This window comes from Rhinatrema bivittatum, chromosome 6 (assembly GCF_901001135.1).
Source record: "Rhinatrema bivittatum chromosome 6, aRhiBiv1.1, whole genome shotgun sequence".
Taxonomy (NCBI): Eukaryota; Metazoa; Chordata; class Amphibia; order Gymnophiona; family Rhinatrematidae; genus Rhinatrema; species Rhinatrema bivittatum.
The window spans coordinates 296,218,436-296,237,414 of NC_042620.1; the positions used below are offsets into that span (position 1 = coordinate 296,218,436).

Below are 18,979 nucleotides of genomic sequence, written 5' to 3' on the forward strand. Positions count from 1 at the left end.
ACATTGCTCCCCATATAGATGGCAAGGGGATAAGAGGAATTTGATTCAAATGACAACCGTGGGCCACGAAGTCCATGGTCTGGGATACTGTTATGCGAACAAAAGGGAAAAAGCACAGGACTGCTTCTATGGCCAAGTCCTAAAGGAAACAAAGAAAGTGTGCATGGGGGTAACTTGCTGGTGCAAGTTATTGGAGATAATTCTTTTTCACTGAACGCATAATTAAGCTCTGGAATCCATTGCCAGAGGATGTGGTTAAGGCAGTTAGTGAAGCCTGGCTTAATAAAGGTTTGGAGAAGTTTCTGGAGAAGTCCATAAACTATTAATCAATAGGGAATAGCCACTCTCTGTTGCCAGCATTAGTAATGTGATCTATTTAATGTTTGGGTACTTGCCAGGTTCTTGTGACTTGCATTAGCCACTGTTGGGGACAGGATAATGGGCTTGATGGATCTTTACTCTGACCCAGCATGGCAACTTCTTATGTTCTTATGACACTACCCCTTCTATAAATCTATATTGGAAAACATTCCTGAAACCCTCTTGCATGCGTTCCCTACTTGTTATTGGACTAACAATGCATTAGTCCAATATAAAAGGATCACCTACAACTTGCTTGTTGACCCTTATTTCTACATATGCAAGTGGAGTAATATAACCAATATTTGTTTTTTGAATAAACACATTTCTTTTGATGCGTTTTGCTTCCAGGTTGGGTTTTTGGTTTTGGTTTTTTTAATGCTTAATCAGGGCATAAAACAGTTTATTTAAAAATCAGGATTGCTCTTCGTAAAGCAGGACACCCTAGCACAGAGGGCTGTCTTATCAGTCGCTGGCTTGACCAAAAACATACACAGCACGTTGTGTGCAAGCCGTTGTGAGGTAATAATATACAGGCAGAAAGCTCCTGGGCCGGTTTGAAGCTGTGAAGCTGCTCTGGCCACCGTTTCTGTCAGGGCTCTAGGAGTACTCGACTGTGTACGGCAGGGCTCGCCGAGCGCTTTCGGCTATTTCCGGCGAGGCGAAGGGCGCTCGCCAGCTCTATGACCGGCAGGGGCCGGGGAGCACTCGGCTGTTTCCGGCATCGTACAAGACGCGCTCGGTAGATCTCGCAGCCGCCCCATGGCTGCTCGGCAGTTTCCGGGATGGATCGTATCGATCCGGAGGGACGGGTAGAAGCGACGGTGGCGGCTGTGACTGTGCCGACATGGCGTCTCCGTCGCGCAGGCTGCAGACCAAGCCTGTGATCACCTGCCTGAAGAGCGTCCTCCTGATCTACACCTTCATCTTCTGGGTAAGAGACGGGAAGAGCGGAGCGATCTGCGTGCACGGAGGGGAAGGGGGGAGCCATCGGCTCGTGCGCAGGGAGCCCTTCGGTCCGCAGCTTAAGTCAGACAAAGGATACGTACGGTCTGTATCTGGAGTGCCTCGGATTACTTTATTGCCATGCCAATATTTTGTTCTTATTTTTATTAAAACCATCAAAAAAGAACAATACATTATGTAAAAACAAAAAAAAACAAAACACCCAGGTAGCAGCTCATGAAGCATAATCAGTAGGCAGGTAATAAAGTCAGCAAGATCAAAAGCTTTTCACCAGTCGAGGTTAAAACCATTGAATAAGATGTTTTATGCAATATTAAGCAAAGGGAAGTATATCCTCTCGGAATATATAGTAATAGAGTAATGCGTGCAGTTATAAAATTAGAAAGGGGAAAACGTTCAAAATAGTAATAATAGTACAGAAGAGATCCAGTAGTCTGTGTATGGAAGAGGAAGGAACTGTGTGTGGGAATATATGGATAGAAGATTGTAGTTGTACTGGTTAGTCTACTCGAATACACAAAATAGGGGTTAACAAATTGTAGGTCATCTCTTTTTATTGGACTAGGTCAATACGTCTGTGCCAGCTTTCTAAAGTTAGAACTACGAAGGCTGTCTTACGTTTTATTAGGTTTTAATGGAGAAGGATTTATTTAGCTAGAGACAGCTTTCCAGAGTTACATTTTGTTTAAATAGTAGACAGTCAACTAGGCAAGAGGTTTAACGGGGTTGTTCTTTTATTGATCTGCTGAAGAGAAGAGGGCTAATCCTGCCCTACCCTTAGTAGTGCCATCACCCACTGCAAGCCCTCTTGCCCACTAAGGTCAAGGTCACTTGCCTGCCTGAAGACCCCCTACCACTGAGAACCGTGCATCTTACCAGAACTTTCACAGGATCCACCCCCTACTTTTGGAACTCCCTGCTGCTTCATATCAGACTGGCCCCTGACCTCCTCTCATTCAGAAAACTATTAAAAACATGGCTGTTTGAGGTGGCTTTCGGTGCCAGCCATTAACATTCTAGCTTCAATTTTGCCCTGGTACCCTGTAACCTTCACTTTCTCTCCGGTGTGACAGAACAACACTACATGTCCTACACAAGACACATCAACAAATCATAAGTGCCCAGCAAACCAGTGACTGACACAAATCTGCCGTGGTCTGCCCCCCTCTTCCCTGGGATGCTTTGCCCTCCACTTCTTTTCAGAATTTGTATGTAACCCCTGGGTGGGGAAAAGTGTAATTTTAAAACGAAAGGCTCGCATCTTAAAAAGTTTTGCATCCTACTTGCACAGTTCTCAGCTCACTGTCACCTTTCTGAGAGTCCAGGATCCCCTGTGGGAGGACGCTCATCCTCAAAGCCTTTTTGCATTATTTCCTCATAAAGCCCTTTCAGGCCAATGCAATATCATGCGTGTCCAAAGTGGATGCACGTTTCTTGAATGCGCGCACATCCACTTCTCCGGGTGCTTGATGCAATACGAAATGAGCTGCCACGCTGAAAGGGTCACAGAACGGACAATTGGTGCAGTCCTAGTGCTCTGCATTGGTCACCCAGGAGAAAGGGCTGTGCATCCACAACAGCCTGGCCAGAGCGTCCTTCCCAGCAGGGCTGGGCTGCTCTCAATTGGTCCTTTCCACCAACAAGTGACAGTGAATGGACCAATCAGCAGTAAATGACGCAGTGAATAAATTAAGTGCCCTGTGTGTGCAGGTTACCAAAACAGATGTTCATTTTATGAGCATCTGTTTAATCCCGCATCACCTAATTTACTGGCACAGTACGCATTCACAATATACAAGGCCCTGAGTGTGTATATTGTGGATGTATATTGTACACTCCAAAAAACTTTTTTTTTTTTTTTTTTTTTTTTTTAAACTTCAAGACTTTTTTTTTTTTTTTTGCATGGTGCTGCTTTCTGTGGTTCTTCCCACTTAGAATCGCAATGATACTAATTAGGAGGAACCACAGAAATGCAGTTTTTTTTTTTAAGTTGAGCGCTTGACGCGTGGGAGGAGTTTATGCCTGCTCTGGGCAGGCGTAAAATTTGATGGGTTGAAAAGTATGCCTCAGGTGCACGGGGAATTTGCAAAGCGGGGTAATAGCTAATAGCCTCATCTACATGGAATTTACATGTAATGAGTGCTATTAGCTACACGCGAGTGTAGATGTGCACTTTGGACGCGTGTCCAAAACGCGCGTCCAAGCGTTTGTTAACCTGTGCGCTAGGCTCAGCGCATGATATTGCATCGGTCTGTTTGTAAGTCTCTCTCTCTCTCTCTCACACACACATGCTCCAAGTATTGTAAACAGCACTGATGAGCTCCCAGCATAGACAGCAGCAGTAATCACACCGGAGACTGGATGGGCTCCTACTCAATTTTATTGATAGTTTTTAACAACTCAGATTTGAAACAATCTAATTAATCTTTACAAATGAAACGTAATAAATGCATTACCATACATTTTCCAACAACCCATTCTCCAGTTACCTTGAGTGGTTTGACGCTCTACTTCTCATCCCTTAGTACTTTACTCCCCACTTTATATTTCACACCTCAACTTCTCCAGTGAGAACGGGGGAAAATTTATCTGAAATTGCTTCCAGAAATCAAAACAAAAGTCCCACTTCTCATACCTTTCCCATAGTCCTCACCGTTCTCCACTCTCCACTTTGTGGCACCTTTCACCCTGCTCTTCTGTGATGGTTCTCCCTGAGTCCATTCTTACTCCATTCCTCAACCTCTACTTCCTGGAAATGGAGAGGAGTCCGTTCTGCCTCCATGACTCCTCTTTTCCTGCAGTCCTTTCTACAGGGAAAAGGCCCTGCTCCTCAAACCAGCGACGGCTGGGCCGGCCCGGCAACACAGAAAGGCAAAATCTTATTCAACAGGGTAACTCAGAAACAGGCAGGAAGAACGGGGAGACCTTTTCCTCCTCTGGCAACTGGAAACCCTCACCAAAAACGTGGACAAAACACTACAGCGACAGAGGGGCAGCTCTGTCTCTGTTCTTGTTCCAGGTTCTTATGCAGAGAGAGACCCCCGAAGGCCTAAGCCAAAAAATAACCAAAGCAGTGCAGCATAGAGAATACTGCCCCTTAACAGGTTAAGAAGGCCCAACTGAAAATCCGCACCGTACACCATGAGTTTTATAAAGGCTCTGCTTCTCCCACCTGTACATCCCCAGAATTTTGGTTTTAGGCCTTCTGATAAGGGAACACACACACTCACACTCACACACACCTCCATATTTTTTTTATTCCTATGTTTTAAGATTGTACCCGGCTAAAACAAATTATAACAGCTGATACTAATTGGAACTTACCAGCCAGGCCTAAGAGTTACAGCTTGATTTTCTAGGTATTTTCTCTCATCTATGTTTCTAGTTGGGGGGGGGGGCTAGCCTGTTGTCAGGATAGTGTGGGGTTAAGCTGCACTGCCTCTGTTTGTGTTGTATCTTTTTCTCTGCTTAGCTAAGGAAGTTTAATGGCAGCTGGACAGTACTGAAAATGTAATCAATATGACCAAATTTAAAAACAAGCAAACATGAAAAAGCCTTTTATTCCAAACCCTGCAGATAAGGAGATGATGCTCTTCAAATGAGCAGTGTTTTATTTACAAAAAATACAGAAGATTTATTTATTCAGGACCCTGCCATGTCCAGATGGTGTTTCTGCAGGAGTGTGGCAGAGAGAATAAGATGCTACAGATTTGCTGGTTTAGAGCCAGCGCTACCACAGAAATACGGTTGTAAGATGTCAGTGTTGTACGATTCATCAGTGGTGCTGCTTTTTCAACTTCTGCGCTCTGTATATGCACAGCTGAAGAGATTTCTCTGTTCTGTGCTTCTTCCTTTGAAGCTGTGTGTTTACTGTTGTTTATAAGAGAGAGTTACCTGTGCTTCTTCCTAAGAAAAGGGTGCAACCTTGGACTTCACCATAGGAGCCATCCTCAGCAGCAGTAGATTTCCTGCACCAGATCAGTAGAGTTTCCCCCTGGATGTTGAGAGGCAGAATGTACATATTTCAGATAGACACAGAGAGAGAGAGAGAGAGAGAGAGAGAGAGAGATGCTATGCGCTTGGGAACGGGGGGAAGAGAGAGACTGATTTTTGTGTTTATCTCCCGAACACAAAGAGAGACAGATCGAGATCCCAGAGAAGGGCCGTGACTGGGCTTTCTGGAGATCCTTTGCCATACTGTGTATTTGTGAGATTCTTTAAACCTTCTGTCTGAATGTTTTCTCCTCCTTGGATTTTCTGAAGCGGGTAACCTGTTCTCTTTTCTTCCTCTGCTTCCTAAGCCGGGGATAGGCCTCAGGTAGGTAGAGCTGGCACCCCAGCGCTCTTTCTGTGAACAGGATGACCGAGGTTCTGAGGAGAGGCGTTCTGTAAGCACCCCTCCCAGTGCTAAACCTGCATGCCCCCCCCCCCCTGCAAGATCACAGGATGGAAAACTGTCAGCGCATACACAGGACTGACTTACAGTTTTGTTTTTTTTTTGTTTTGTTTTTTTTAAGGAGTCCTTTACAATTACAGTAAGCAAACGTTTGGAATGTGCTTGCCTCGCCTGAATGAGATCCCGTCCTTGTGGTGATGCAGAGCATACTCTTGTCACCGCCACTGTTTGTTCCTATTTCTGGTCTGGGCCAGAGAGATTAAAGTCCAGAGCTGCAGTGTGTATTATATAGCTGCATTCAGCCTCACCTTCCTATCACAGCCCTACCTCGTTTTAGAGCTATAATATACACTTTGAGCAAGATTGCATGATATCCACCAGCGAATTTTCTCTCCCTAATATCTCACGTGATGTCTTAAAACATACTGCTAATACATTAAAAACAACAACCCAAAATCCCATCTGACAAATGCTGAGGGGAAAAGTGGACGAGTGACTACTGGTGTTACATGAGCTGTGTATAGCGGTGTGTGTTGGTGTTGCATGAGCTGTGTCCCCCCTGACAGGCTGTAATGCTGTGCGAGTGTTGCATGTTGCGCCCCTGTCAGTCGGACACAGCTCATGGCGTGAGTACTGGTGACAGACGAGCTGGGGAGGAGTGTGTAACAGTGTGTGAGGGTCGGTGTAAGATGAGCCTTCAGCGACTGAGGGGTCCATGAGCCGTAACCGAGTGTCACCGTTGGTGGTCCGCGAGCTGTGTCCAAATCTCACCTCTGCTTTTTAGTTCACAGGCGTTATCCTGCTGGCTGTCGGGGTCTGGGGGAAGGTGAGCCTCGAGGTGTATTTCGCACTGCTGAATGAACAAGCCACCAATGTTCCCTTCGTGCTCATTGGCACCGGTGCGGTCATGGTCCTCCTGGGCACCTTTGGGTGCTTCGCTACCTGCCGTGGGAGCACGTGGATGCTGAAACTGGTAAGGGGGCGAGGTCTGGCTCCTCTCGGCTCAGATTGCTGTTTGCTTGTCCTTTATGCGGGAGGGGGGGGGGGGCGTCTCCCAGAATCCTGTCTAGCGTAAACATGAGGTTGATGAGTCCAGCAGGCTGGGACTGGTAGAGGCAGTTCCGGATGCAGTGCGTCTGTCCTGGTTCCTGCCAGCGCATTTTGGTGGAAGCAGGCTCCCATCACAATTAAAAGAATGGCCGTGGGTTGCATTAATGAGCACGTTACGTTAATGGAATGGTTTCCTCATTTTGCAGTCTAAGGATCTGATGTACAGAAAGGGTTTTTTCCCATTTTGTGCTGATGGGGGAAAATGCTTAGTGGACAGGTCCTTTAGTATCTAGAAACTAGTTCAGTTACGTCTTATCAAAGTGAGATTAAAAAGGATGGAAATACAAATGTGAATTCTTTGTTCCATGCGGCCTTCAAGGGTGTCGAACCGCAATCCTCAAGGGCTGCTGACTGGCATCCCTAATGAATAAGCAGTTAGGAATCTCCTGAAAACCAGTCCATTTTGTCACCCTCGAGGATTGTGGTCTGACACCCCTTATTCTAGGATACAATTTTTATGTTTCTAAGTGTGTGGGAACAGCTTTTACCTCATATTATTGTGAATTTTTTTTTTTTATTAATGGGCAGCAAAGATCTGCCAAAAAGAAGCTTTCATTATATGTAAATTTGTTACACGATTTGTTCACAGTGCATACAATAGGTGCAACACCATATTGCCCTTTTCTGTGTGTTGGTTACATATTAGAGGTGATTATAGTCTCTGTATTTGTCTGATTACTATATAGGGCAGGGGTTGGCAGCCTATGGCATGCATGCCATGAGTGGCATGCATGCCATGAGTGGCATGCATGCCATGAGTGGCACGCAAGGCCGTTTTTTTTTAGAGGCACGGCACAGCACTGAGTACAGCTGAGCAGAAATTCTGACTGCGATGTGGCCACTGCCGCCACTACCAGTGCATTAGGAAGGCAGCTATGGGGTTGTAGCAGGAGTCGCATATAATCAAATGTCATCTCCTGCTGCCACAGGGCCAGTCTCGCAGCTCTTATTGCGAGATCAGCCCCATAGCTGCAGGAAATGACATTTGATTAACGGGACTACTGCTGCCGGCCCAACCCATGATCTGTTAGGCTGCCGCGGCAGAGAGACAAAGAACCCAGTGGCCACCTGCGGACCTTATCCTGTTGGGGGCTGAAGATGGATGCAGGCCAACGTGGATTCCCTATCATGGCAGCCAAAGATAGAGGAAGGACCTAGCGGCTGTCAGAGGACCCCATTTTGCTGGTGGAAGAAGAGGCCCAGGCCCTGATTGTGTATGTGTGAGGCTGTATGTATGGTGGTCTGCATGTGTGTGTGTGTGGGTGAGATTGCCTGTGGAAGGGAGAGAGTGTGGGTGTGTGTCGGAGAGTATGTATATGTGAGAGAGAGGAGAAATGTCCCCTCACCCACCCCAACTATTTTATAACAATCTTAGAGTGACTGGAAATCAACAGTTCCCAGGTATGGAGAGCAGAATTTTTTTTATTCTTAGAAGTTTTTAATTATTGGGTGCTATTTGATGTGTCTGCTGTTTTGAAATATTTTATTGTGTTTGGAAAATTTAAAAAAATGTGTGTGAGTTTTTAATTTATTGGATGTCATTCTATTTGTCATCTGTTTTGAAATATTTATTCTTTTTATTGGTATGGTTTTACTATTATGATTTATGTACTATTATGATTTATATTTATTAATTTTTGTTGTTTTATGAGGCATGGTAATGTTTCTGTTTTTCCATAGTTGCACTGCATACAAAGTTTGGCTGGTTGCAGATTCCAGTTCAGTTTTTGTCTTCTTATTTCTGTTTATATGCAGTGACTTTTTATCTGGTCACTTTATTCTATATTTGGTGAGGTTCTGCATGCATGAGAAGTGAAGTATTCTGCTAGCTAGCATATAGTTTCTGTGCAAGGATCTACAGCAGCCTGACCTGTTCTGTTTTCCTAATAGGGGATGTATTGGCGAGGAGGGGGGGAGGAAGGAGTGAGAGGCATTTTTTCTCTTCTCCTTTTTTATAATTTTGTTTTTAAGTGAGGAAAAAATTATCAGTTTCAATCATATTTTTACATAACTCTTGAATATTTTAACTGAAAATTGTCAATTAAAATAATATTCAAGCTTTGTGTGAAACTAATCTGGATCAGGATGCAGACTGGCTTGGAGCACTCGAGGACCAGAGTTACCTACCCCCAATTTAAATCTTCAAAAAGGTTGCCTACTCCTGATGTGGTATAGAAGGTTATATCCTATATATGTATGTACATTAACAAGTTAAAGTGCTCTTGCTGATCACAGGATCTGGGCCTTAGGAAACTGTGTGAAAATGTGGTGGTGCGGAGCCCTAGTGGCCATGTGGATCCTGGCGATTTTTTTTTGCCCCGTTTATTACACCAGTGTAGAAATTATTCGGAGTGGAGGTTGTACATGAACGCTGGAGAACCATGCAAGTGCTGTGTTGAGATGTGAACATTCTGAGGGTTCCTCGGGACACCCAACGCTCTGGAATTTGGTCCAGAAACCAACAGAGCCACCTGTCTTCCTTCTAAGCTCAGGGTTGCAAGTTTACTAATAGTCTGCTTTTGGCTTCAAGAGGCCTCAATCCACGTATAGAAAGAAGAGTGGCTTAAAAGAAATTGCAATCGAAAGCAAATGAAGTGATGAAAATCAATAAAAGGAGATGGGAACGGTGTACCCCAATTCCCAAAGATGTTCTCTACCTGCAACAGTTTGTATGTGTGTACACGGGGGGGCGGTGGGTGTTGGGAGGGGTGTGCATGTGCGCTCCTCATGCCAGCTCATCCCGCTGGAGTTTCTGAATAATGGGAATTTCTGCGTATTTTCCATGCATCTCCTCTGTAAATGCTTACTCTCCTGCAGCTAGGAGGTTTGCGCATGCGCAGATGAAAAAAAAGACCTAGGCAGACAATATTTTGGGAACATAAGGCGTCCCTGCAGTACGTCGCTGTAAAGAACACCTAAACGGGAAAATGTTAAGACAAATGTGGACCCTTCAGAAAACTGCAGAGAAGCTGAAAAATGACTGGATTTGAAACTTCCTTGCCCCCACATGTTTACCAGTGACCCTGCTCATGATAGGAACCAGGGCTTCTATAGTTTGTCTCAGAGGACTATGAACCTGATCAGAGATGACATCTTATACAATAAGAGGCATGATCTGCAGCCAGCGGTGTGGGGTGAAACAGATTTTCCAAACCTGATGTTTTTTGGAAACTTTCCTGTGGCTTTTTTTCTCCCCCATCTTTTCCATTTCTAAAAATGAATTGTTCCATAAAATTCATTAGTTGCAAGGACTAGATGCCAGTGCAATATTAGGTAAGCTTCTGTTTTTGGATTTGCAATCCATTTATTCAAATAAATGCTGAAAACTAATGTTTGTAAGCTTTGAATTTGTTTTAGTTTAACATTTAAACCACATGAAAATGTCTTTATTGCTTTTTTTTTTTTTTTTACCTTTCCCCCACCAATCAAATATTTCAGTTCAACTATTTGCCAACTTTTGAGATACAGTGCAAGAAATTGTTTTGTTTGTTTGTTTTTTTTTTTGCTACCTATATAGGTCAAATAGTATGCCAAATCAGATCCCAAATCTATTCAGGGCATTGAGAAAATTGTGCAGATTGAAAATTTTCTGATAGATGTTTAATGTTATGCGAATGAGACAATTACATGGAAAATTTTCCAATTCAAAATTTTCCAGAAAACCCACATCTCCGCCTGTAGCGGCCAGGAATCTCGACGTTTTGCAGCATGTGGCTTGTGATCTGTTCAGTTAAAAATGCAGGAGCAGAGATGAGCTTCCCTTGCTCTATTGCAGTGCCGTTCCGCTGTGGAGAGCCTCTCCGGAGACCGTGCCCAGCAGAGGGGAGGGAACGTTTTTTTGGGGGGTTGGGGGTGGAATGACTGCAGCGGGGATGTGTAGGACTGGGTTTGGCTGCACACGCGTTCTCCAGGAAATCTCCTAGGCCCATATGGACTCTGGAGTTCTGTGTAGCATTCTGTACTACGGGCCTCTTGTTGGACAAGCTGCTGTGTCGTTCAAAGCTCTCTGGATGCTCGCCTGTTTCCAAGCTCCCTATAGAATGGCACCGACAACCTGACCCGCCTTTTTGTCCCTGCTTTTAGCAACCTGCTGTCACGTTACACGATCTGTAGCTGAGAAACGCAGGGATGTGACCTGTTGTAGCACTGCCCTGCCTCCATCGAAAAATCGCGTGGGGAGGTCCGGCCTGTGTGGGCACCTTCCCATACGCGTGTGCCCCATGATTTCACGTATGCATATATAGGACTGGGCCAAGTAGTTGCTTCTGCTTTGCAGCCTCTGGGATGGGAAGACTTACGTATCTCTTCTTCTTCAGGGCCCCACCTTTGTCCTCGCAGAGGACGAGGCTCTTCGCACCAGGTACCCTGTCTTTGTTTCCCTGGCATCCTTTCGTATTCTGTTACCGTGGCGGGGGAGTTTTCTGGGCTGCGGCTTCCTAGGTGTGCTTAGAATGAGGTCTCATCTCTAGTTCCTCACTTTTCTAAATGGACGTAAACTGTCAGCAAAGACAAATAGTTGAACGTAAAACTTCCATTGAATTTAGTTTGATTGTAGGACAGAGAAATACTGCTTTGCTGTAGATTGCTCAGCCGCTGTCCATGCTCTTCTCTTGTTGCCAGAGCTCCTTCCCCTGAAGGGTTTGTAGCTTCAGGCTTGGAGGACGCCTCAGAATGGCACCGGCATCAGCCCTTCAGCACTGCCAGTTCACCGTCAAACACCCCTCCACCCCCCCAAAAAAAAAAGGCTAGATGTGGTAAAACTGGAACATTTTTCAAAATTTCCAATTTTTCTACTTCTGGCCTTGGGACTACTTTTTTTTTGTTTTTCACATCTCTAGCCCCAGTTCAGCGAGACCCTGCCTGAGTTACCTTTCCTAATGCTGTTTGTGCCTACACCAGGCCATCTTTTCTAACACTTTGAACTTTTGCCTTCTTTCCATAGTACGCCATGTTCCTCTCCGTCATCTTCCTCATCGAGCTGGTGGCGGCTATTGTGGGCTTTGTCTTCAGACATGAGGTGAGTCTGGGCAACCACGAGCTGGGATACAATTTCTGGTTATCCTGGGCCTCATTTTCATCCTCTTATTTATTTATTTGTTTTATTTAAGGTTTTTTTATACCGGCATTCATGAAAAATTCACATCATGTCGGTTTACATAAAAAACAGGGGTGCAATGAATACAACAACGAACATAAATAAACGTGATGAAGAGATGCAGTTACAATTAACAAGGGCTATTGAACTGGGGTGGAGGAATTAAAGAGAGATAGAAGAAGTTAATTATATACAAATATACAATATATACAGTGTACAATATATACAGCTACTGTGTCGAGTGTTTGCTGGTGAGGCGTATTAGTTGGGGTTCGGGAAGGCTTGCCTGAACAGCCATGTCTTGAGTCTTTTCCTAAAGGTTAGGAGGCATGGCTCGTTTCTGAGATCTGGGGGGATGGAGTTCCATAAAGGTGGGCCTGCTGTGGAAAAGGCTCGGTCTCTTAAGGTACTGTGATTAGCGGTTTTGGTAGGTGGAACATGGAGGCATCCTCTGTAAGCTTCTCTGGTCGGTCTTGTGGATTTGTGTAAGCGGAAGGGAACTTGTAGGTCGATTGTGGTATGTTGGTGAATAATTTTATATATCAGGGTGATGGATTTGTAGATGACTCTGAAATGAATTGGTAACCAGTGAAGGTCTTTTAGGACTGGGGAGACGTGGTCTCTTTTCCTGGTGTTTGTTAGTAGGCGGGCTGCAGCGTTTTGAACCATTTGGAGCGGTTTGGTGTATGAGGAAGGGAGACCAAGTAAAGTAGAGTTGCAGTAGTCTAACTTAGAGAAAATGAGAGCTTGGAGGATGGTTCTGAAGTCTTTGGCATGGAAGAGGGGTCTTATCCTTTTTAAAACTTGCAGTTTGTAGAAGCAGTCTTTGGTAGTTCTGTTGATGGAGGCTTTGAAGTTCAACTTATTGTTGATTAGCACCCCTAGATCCCTCACTTGAGTGGTTTGTGGGTTGGTTGGATGACAGGCGGTGAGATTGTTGTTGTCAGGAGTTATGAGTAATATTTCGGTTTTGGAGGAGTTTAGTACAAGATTTAGGCTGTTGAGGAGGCGTTTGATTTCTAGGTGACAGGACTCCCAGTAGTCGAGGGTTTTTGAGTATGAATCTTTGATGGGGATCAGGATCTGGATATCGTCTGCATAGAGAAAGTGTTTTAAGTTGAGGTTGGTGAGGAGTTGGCAAAGTGGTAGGAGGTAAATATTAAAGAGTGTAGGGGATAAAGAGGAGCCTTGTGGGACTCCAATAGTTGAGTCGTGGCGTGATGATTCTTTGTTCTGGATTTTGACTTTATAACCTCTGTTGGTGAGAAACGATTTGAAACGATTTGCTTGTGTAAGGCTTTGCTCATCCCACCAGGATGGATATGGGGCAGCTGTAGGGGTGTGGGGTTGGGGTTTTTTTTGAGATTTTTATGTATATTTTTATTGGATCCAGCAGTTTACCCCGGCTCATTTTTTGGGCTTCTAGCTCAATTGGAACTGGGTTTGGCATCGGCCTTCGTTTCCAGTTACTTGCGCGAGGCCCCCTTACCCCAGAGTCATTGCAGTGACGATGCTCGGCTCAGGGCCACGCACCAGGGCTCCTCCTAGAACCCTGAAGTCGTGGACACTGAACCCACCCACTAGATGTCGCTATTTCCCAATGACTGGGACTCCCTTCTCCACCCTCCATCAGGGTCTGTGAACACTGCCTTTCCAGCCTCTCTTGAACCATCCTATCCTGCTCTGGGTAGAGATGTGAATCGGAATCGGTTCAGATTACGGTTCCGATTCACATGTGGGTTTTTTTTCATCGGGCCCGATCGCGGTTTTGTTTATCGGCTGCGCCCGAGCCGATAAACAAAAAATCCACCCCGACCTTTTAAAACTAATCCCTTTGCTTCTCCCACCCTCCTGACCCCCCCCCCCCAAAACATTTTACAGGTACCTGGTGGTCCAGTGGGGGTCCCGGGAGCAGGAGATCGCTCCCGGGACCCCCACTGGACCACCAGGTACCTGTAAAATGTTTTTGGTGGGGTCGGGAGGGTGGGGGAAGCAAAGGGATTAGTTTTAAAAGGTCGGGGTGGGTTTAGGGGTTATTTTTGTGTGTCGTTTTTCCCGCCTTCCCCCAAAACGATAAAGAGAACCCCCACGATCAATATCGTGGGGTTTTCCTATCGTTTCGGGGGAGCCCCCGATTTCTGACGATTTTGAAAATATCGATGATATTTTCAATCATCCGAAGCCCGATTCACATCCCTAGGAGGAGAAGGCCTGACCCAGGTCCTTCAGATAGCAGTGTACAGCACTGCCACTGAGCCATCGGACTGGCCTAGACTGGAGCTTTTTAATCCTTTCCAAATGAAATGCGAGAGGAATCCTTTACTGAACTGGGGACAATAGGAGCTGGAAAATTTTGGGGGTGGATGGGTTTGAAAGATGTTTCCTTTCGCAGTGACGGTGTAATTCTCCCTATATTCTCTTCCACACTTTTTTTTCACCTGCAGATTAAGAGTAGCTTTAAGAAGAATTATGAGCAGGCGCAGAACAATTACAAAGGCCCTCCAGATGTCAGCAGCCAGGCGGTGGACACCATCCAGAGAACCGTAAGCAGGCCTGCCTGGGGCGGGGGACAGCCACGTCTCTTTCCCTTCAAAGCAGGACCCCCCCTCATTCTCCTAGGAGGAACATCCGGAGCCAGGGGGAAAGGCTGGCTATTCCCTTCTCTCCATCTTTGAATTGGGTTATGTGCAGGTTATCCCTGCTCCTCTTGGGGGGGGGGGGGAAGGGGGGAATAGAGGAGGTGAGAGAGAGCCAGGGGAGAGGGGTGCATGAGAACCATCTGTGGGGTTGTTTTGGGGAGGGGTGGAAATGGGGGTGGGGGTGGGGGGGAGGGAGGAGCAATGGAAGGGGGAGGATGTGTGTAGAAGAAATTCCTGAGTTGGTGATGGGAAGTGAACGAGCCAGGCCTGCATAGCACAGAGATGTTCATGGGAATCCCAGTCCCCTGCCTTTCCTGGAGGTGTAGTGTAATGTACTGGGCCTTCCCTTTGAAGCTCCTCGCTGTAAGAATCACCTGGTATAGAGCGTCTCTTTCTGCCCAGTTCTGGTGAATTTCATTATGATTTCTCTTTTTAATAACCTTTTACTGTAATAAGTACCCAAGTATGTTTTGGAATGGAACTGAATAGTTACTTGTGTGGTGTACATAAGGGCCTGATGGAGAGCGAGCTGTAGAAGTGTGTGGCTGACCAATGCCCCCTTTTTTTTTTGTCCTGGAGCTCTGTTGAAAACCAAGTTGGTGGTAATCTTGATTGTGAGCCACTTTGACTTGCGGAGAATGAAACGAGCCCAAAAATGTAAATCAGCAGCTTCAGTGTACGCAGCAGCACTTGAAAGCGAAATATCCGCACGGGCCTACAAACGCTAATCTATGTTCAGACTTGGACTATTGCAACTCACTTCTGCTGGGCCTTCCCGCAAGCGCAATGAAACCAACACAACTTCTCCAAAAAGCTTCAGCTAGACCTGTTAATACAAAATCATAGAATGTAATCGAATGCAATTTATGTAAAGCGTTGTGATCCTCTCTTGGAACGACGGTATATAAAAAGCATAAATAAATAGCTTGATTGGCAGTTTAAGAGGAGATGAAGATGCAACCTTACTACTAAATATTTGGGAGCATCTTAAATTTAAAATGTGGTGGGTTTTTTTTAAATTTAAAAAAGGTTTTTTTAAAAATATATTTTTTCAAAGATGATGTTGGCACGAGAATTCCAGACAAAGAAGCAGAATATGCTGGCAGAGAAGGAATGCGGGGCCCCTCTACTCTCCCCAAATTACTTCCTTTTGTATGCTGTAGACCGCAGTGGATCTCTGATTTCCCTTGCCTTCTTGCTGGTTGGGGACCTTCTGGGCTTGTCCCATCCTTTCTTCCATTCTGCTGCTACTATTGCATCCCCTGCTTCCTCTGAAAGGCTGCTGCATCCATGTCTGTGAAGTAAATATTCCCTGCTCTTACCCTTAACTTTGCCCCTTTGAAGCCTCGTTCTAGAACATCCTGTCCACTGGAAAAAGTTTGCTTCTCGTTTGTCTGTCATACATCCGCACCAGCAGGATTTACATACCTCGATCTTTAAGGGCCTGATTTACTAAGTCTGTTTGCCCGTTCTGTGTCTGGGGGAGGGGGAGGGGCGGAGCTTAGTAAAGTAGGCCCCAGTATTTCTCATAGGGCTTTTGGCACAGAGCTGCTCCAGTATGATAGCTCTTCTCTAGACCGCTTTTACTCTGTTAGTATCCTTTCGGAGGTATGGTGTACAGAACTGGACACAATACATAGAAGCATAGTAAATGACAACAGAAAAAGACCCAAGTGGTCCATCTGATCTATCTGCCCAGCAAGCTCTTTTTCTCTTTTTTTTTTGTGGGTAATAACTGCCGCTCTGTTCAGGTTATCCCCTTCATTTTCATCCTTAATAAGATCCATCCAAGTAAAAAGTGTTAACAAGAAAACAGGAGAAATAAATCAACAATTCTCACAGAAAGAAAATGGGAGAACCGAAGGTGCAACCCAAATCTGCTGGAGTCAGAGAAATACTGAAGGTTTACAGAGGGCGCACCAGTCATGAGGGACCGCCCTCTCAGTTTTGCTCTGATTCCATCTGCTGGAAGGGGGACATAACCTATGGTCTGGACTGATCCTGGTACGTACAGGGAACCTCTATGTTTGTCCCGTGCCCTTTTGATCTCCATTACTGTCTTTGTACTCGCTATCTCCTCTGGGAGGGCATTCCGTGCATCCGTCACCCTTTCCATGAAGAAATATTTCTTGACATTGTTCCGAGTCTACCGACTTGGAAACTCATACCCCAAATCAGTCCTGACAAGTTAGTTTTGCATCCCTACCAGCAGATGGAGGCAGAGAATAAAAACTTTCCAGGCACTGCTGCTTAACTGAGAGCACCACCTACCATCCCTCGGTATTTCTCTGACTCCAGCAGATGGTAGAGGGGGCAAACCTGCAGTCTAGATTAAAAAAAGAAAGAAAGAAAATAAGGAAAAGAAAAAGAAGTTAAGAAGAAGTGGCCTTTAAGAGGTGGTGCTCCCTGAGTTGCTAGGTTCCTTCGTGGGCCATCCCTCAGGTAGAGCAGGGTGAGCTTGGGGAGTGGGGGTTGGTGATCCCTGATGGGTCTCAGCCCTCAGCTTCCAGAGGAGGTGAAAGCCAGGGGACCTGATTCCTTCCCTACCTCTGAGGTCTTCTCTCCCCCAACCGGCAGCCAAAGCAGGAAAGTATACCCTTCATTTTTACTGGGTTTTTGGTTTACTGCTGGTACCGATCCTTTGAAAAAAAAAAAAAGCTGAGAGAGCAGCCGGGAGCTGAGTGGCAGGAGTGAGAAGCAGGCCCTTTTGTCTCCAAGGCAGCGCCGGGGTTTCGGGGCAATGACCAAGGAGTGTTTTTTGTGCACCGGCAGGGAGCTGCTGTCTTAGCTGTGCTCCAGACACTGGAGTGACCACAGCGCGGGCAATTGCACAATGGCACTTGCAGCTCAGCGTGGGAAAGTGTGCCAGGCCTGTGGAGTGAGGCGGTCGTACCTCAATGCAGCCATGCTGTGCTCCAGCCACAGCTCAGGAGGGAACCTCCACGGAGGCGACAGTCGGCAAGCTGCTTACCCGGTTGGCAGGTTCTGGTTTCAGCGAGCCCTGGGGGGGGAGGGCTGAGGAAATGGCGGCCATCTTGCCTTCATGTGGCAAGAAGCATGCAGTTACAAGGGAGCCCAGGGACTCCCCTCCCCTGCTTTCTCCAGTGGGCCTTTCCGCAGTGGAGGCCTAGGAAGAAACGGGGGGGGGGGGGGGGGGGGCAGATGAGAATGTGCTGGGTGACAAGTCCATTGCTTCAGAGAGGGTTTCTGCTGATTGTCTTGCTTATGGGAGAGCAGGGAGCATGCATCTGTCCTCCCAGAAGTCCCACCACCCGGCTAAGAAGCCTAGGCTGGCTATGCTTGGATGGCCATCAGGAGGGGATGGAAGAATTTGTATTTGAAGGCAAGTTTTGTCATGCCTGTTATATCATCTAATTGTTACTGTGTTATAGCTGTACTTGCCTTAATAAACAATGTTAATTATAAAAAAAAAAAGAAAAGAAGCAGCAGCAGCAGCTGTGGAAAGTGAAAGTCATGCCAACCCATTAGTTTGCCTGCTGACTCTCTGCCTGGAGACGAAGTCAGACGAAAAGGGGTAGATCAAGTCAGGCTCAGGTCTTCTTCTTGGTGACTGATAGGATGGAGTCCACAGGCTACTGCTGCTCTTCCTGTTTGATGTGGCTGCTGGGTCAGAGAGAAGTGCCAGTTCAGCTTGCTTTAAACTGTGCCCAACTGAGCATCCTACCACCCCGCCTTGCATATTCAGTGGCTGTGGGTAGCGGGAAGGAAAAGATCCATAACCTACAATAGTATAATAATTTTTGGAGGAAGGGAGGGAATATGTTTGCCAGCTGCTAGGAGCAGTAATCCTTATTTCCCCTCTGTCTTTAAAGCTTCACTGTTGTGGCGTCACTAACTTCACTGACTGGGCAAGCAGCAGTTACTTCAAGGAGAATGGACTGCCCATGAGCTGCTGTAAGTTTGAGAACTGTACGCAGGCCGAGTTGAAGAACATGACCGAAGCTCAAGGAAAGGTGTTCAACCAGGTGAGGAGGCCAGCAGTGATCCCTGGCCATTGGCACAAAGAAGCAGAACAGCCTTGTGGGTGAAAAGAGGGGTTAGAACGATGTATTACTGCCTTCTAGCAGGGTGGGGTGTTGGGAAGGCTGATTGGGATGGAACCGTCCCTTTTGCCCCAGTTGGGTTCCAGCAGCTGGAGCTTGGTGCTGTCCTGGGGATGCCGCTGTTCTGATGACATTCCTTGCTTGTTTAGGGTTGCTTTGCCATTGGGACGTCAGTCATGGAATCTAACATGAGCGTTGTGGCTGGAATTTCTTTTGGCGTTGCCTGTTTCCAGGTAAAATCCTCCTTTTGTCTCCTCCTTTGAGAATTCTGAGTACTTTTTATCTGGCGGTGTGAATTTTTATTTTATTTTTTTTTGGTTCAGGATCTGTTGTCTGTTTTTCATTTCCC

At 46.0% G+C, this 18,979-nt stretch overlaps 1 protein-coding gene across 2 annotated transcripts in view; it reads left to right on the forward strand.

The window, feature by feature from the left end:
* Positions 1-952: 952 nt before the first annotated feature.
* Positions 953-18,979, forward strand: part of TSPAN6 (tetraspanin 6) — a 30,985-nt gene continuing 12,958 nt past the window's right edge. The window contains exons 1-7 of one of the 2 annotated variants that reach the window (XM_029607404.1): positions 953-1,294; positions 5,844-5,861; positions 6,507-6,695; positions 11,775-11,849; positions 14,372-14,470; positions 18,400-18,552; positions 18,780-18,863. In XM_029607404.1, coding sequence (XP_029463264.1) covers positions 1,208-1,294; positions 5,844-5,861; positions 6,507-6,695; positions 11,775-11,849; positions 14,372-14,470; positions 18,400-18,552; positions 18,780-18,863 — 705 coding nt within the window. In that variant the 5' untranslated portion in view covers positions 953-1,207. The remainder of the gene's footprint in view (positions 1,295-5,843; positions 5,862-6,506; positions 6,696-11,774; positions 11,850-14,371; positions 14,471-18,399; positions 18,553-18,779; positions 18,864-18,979) is intronic. The other variant, XM_029607405.1, reaches the window with a different exon arrangement.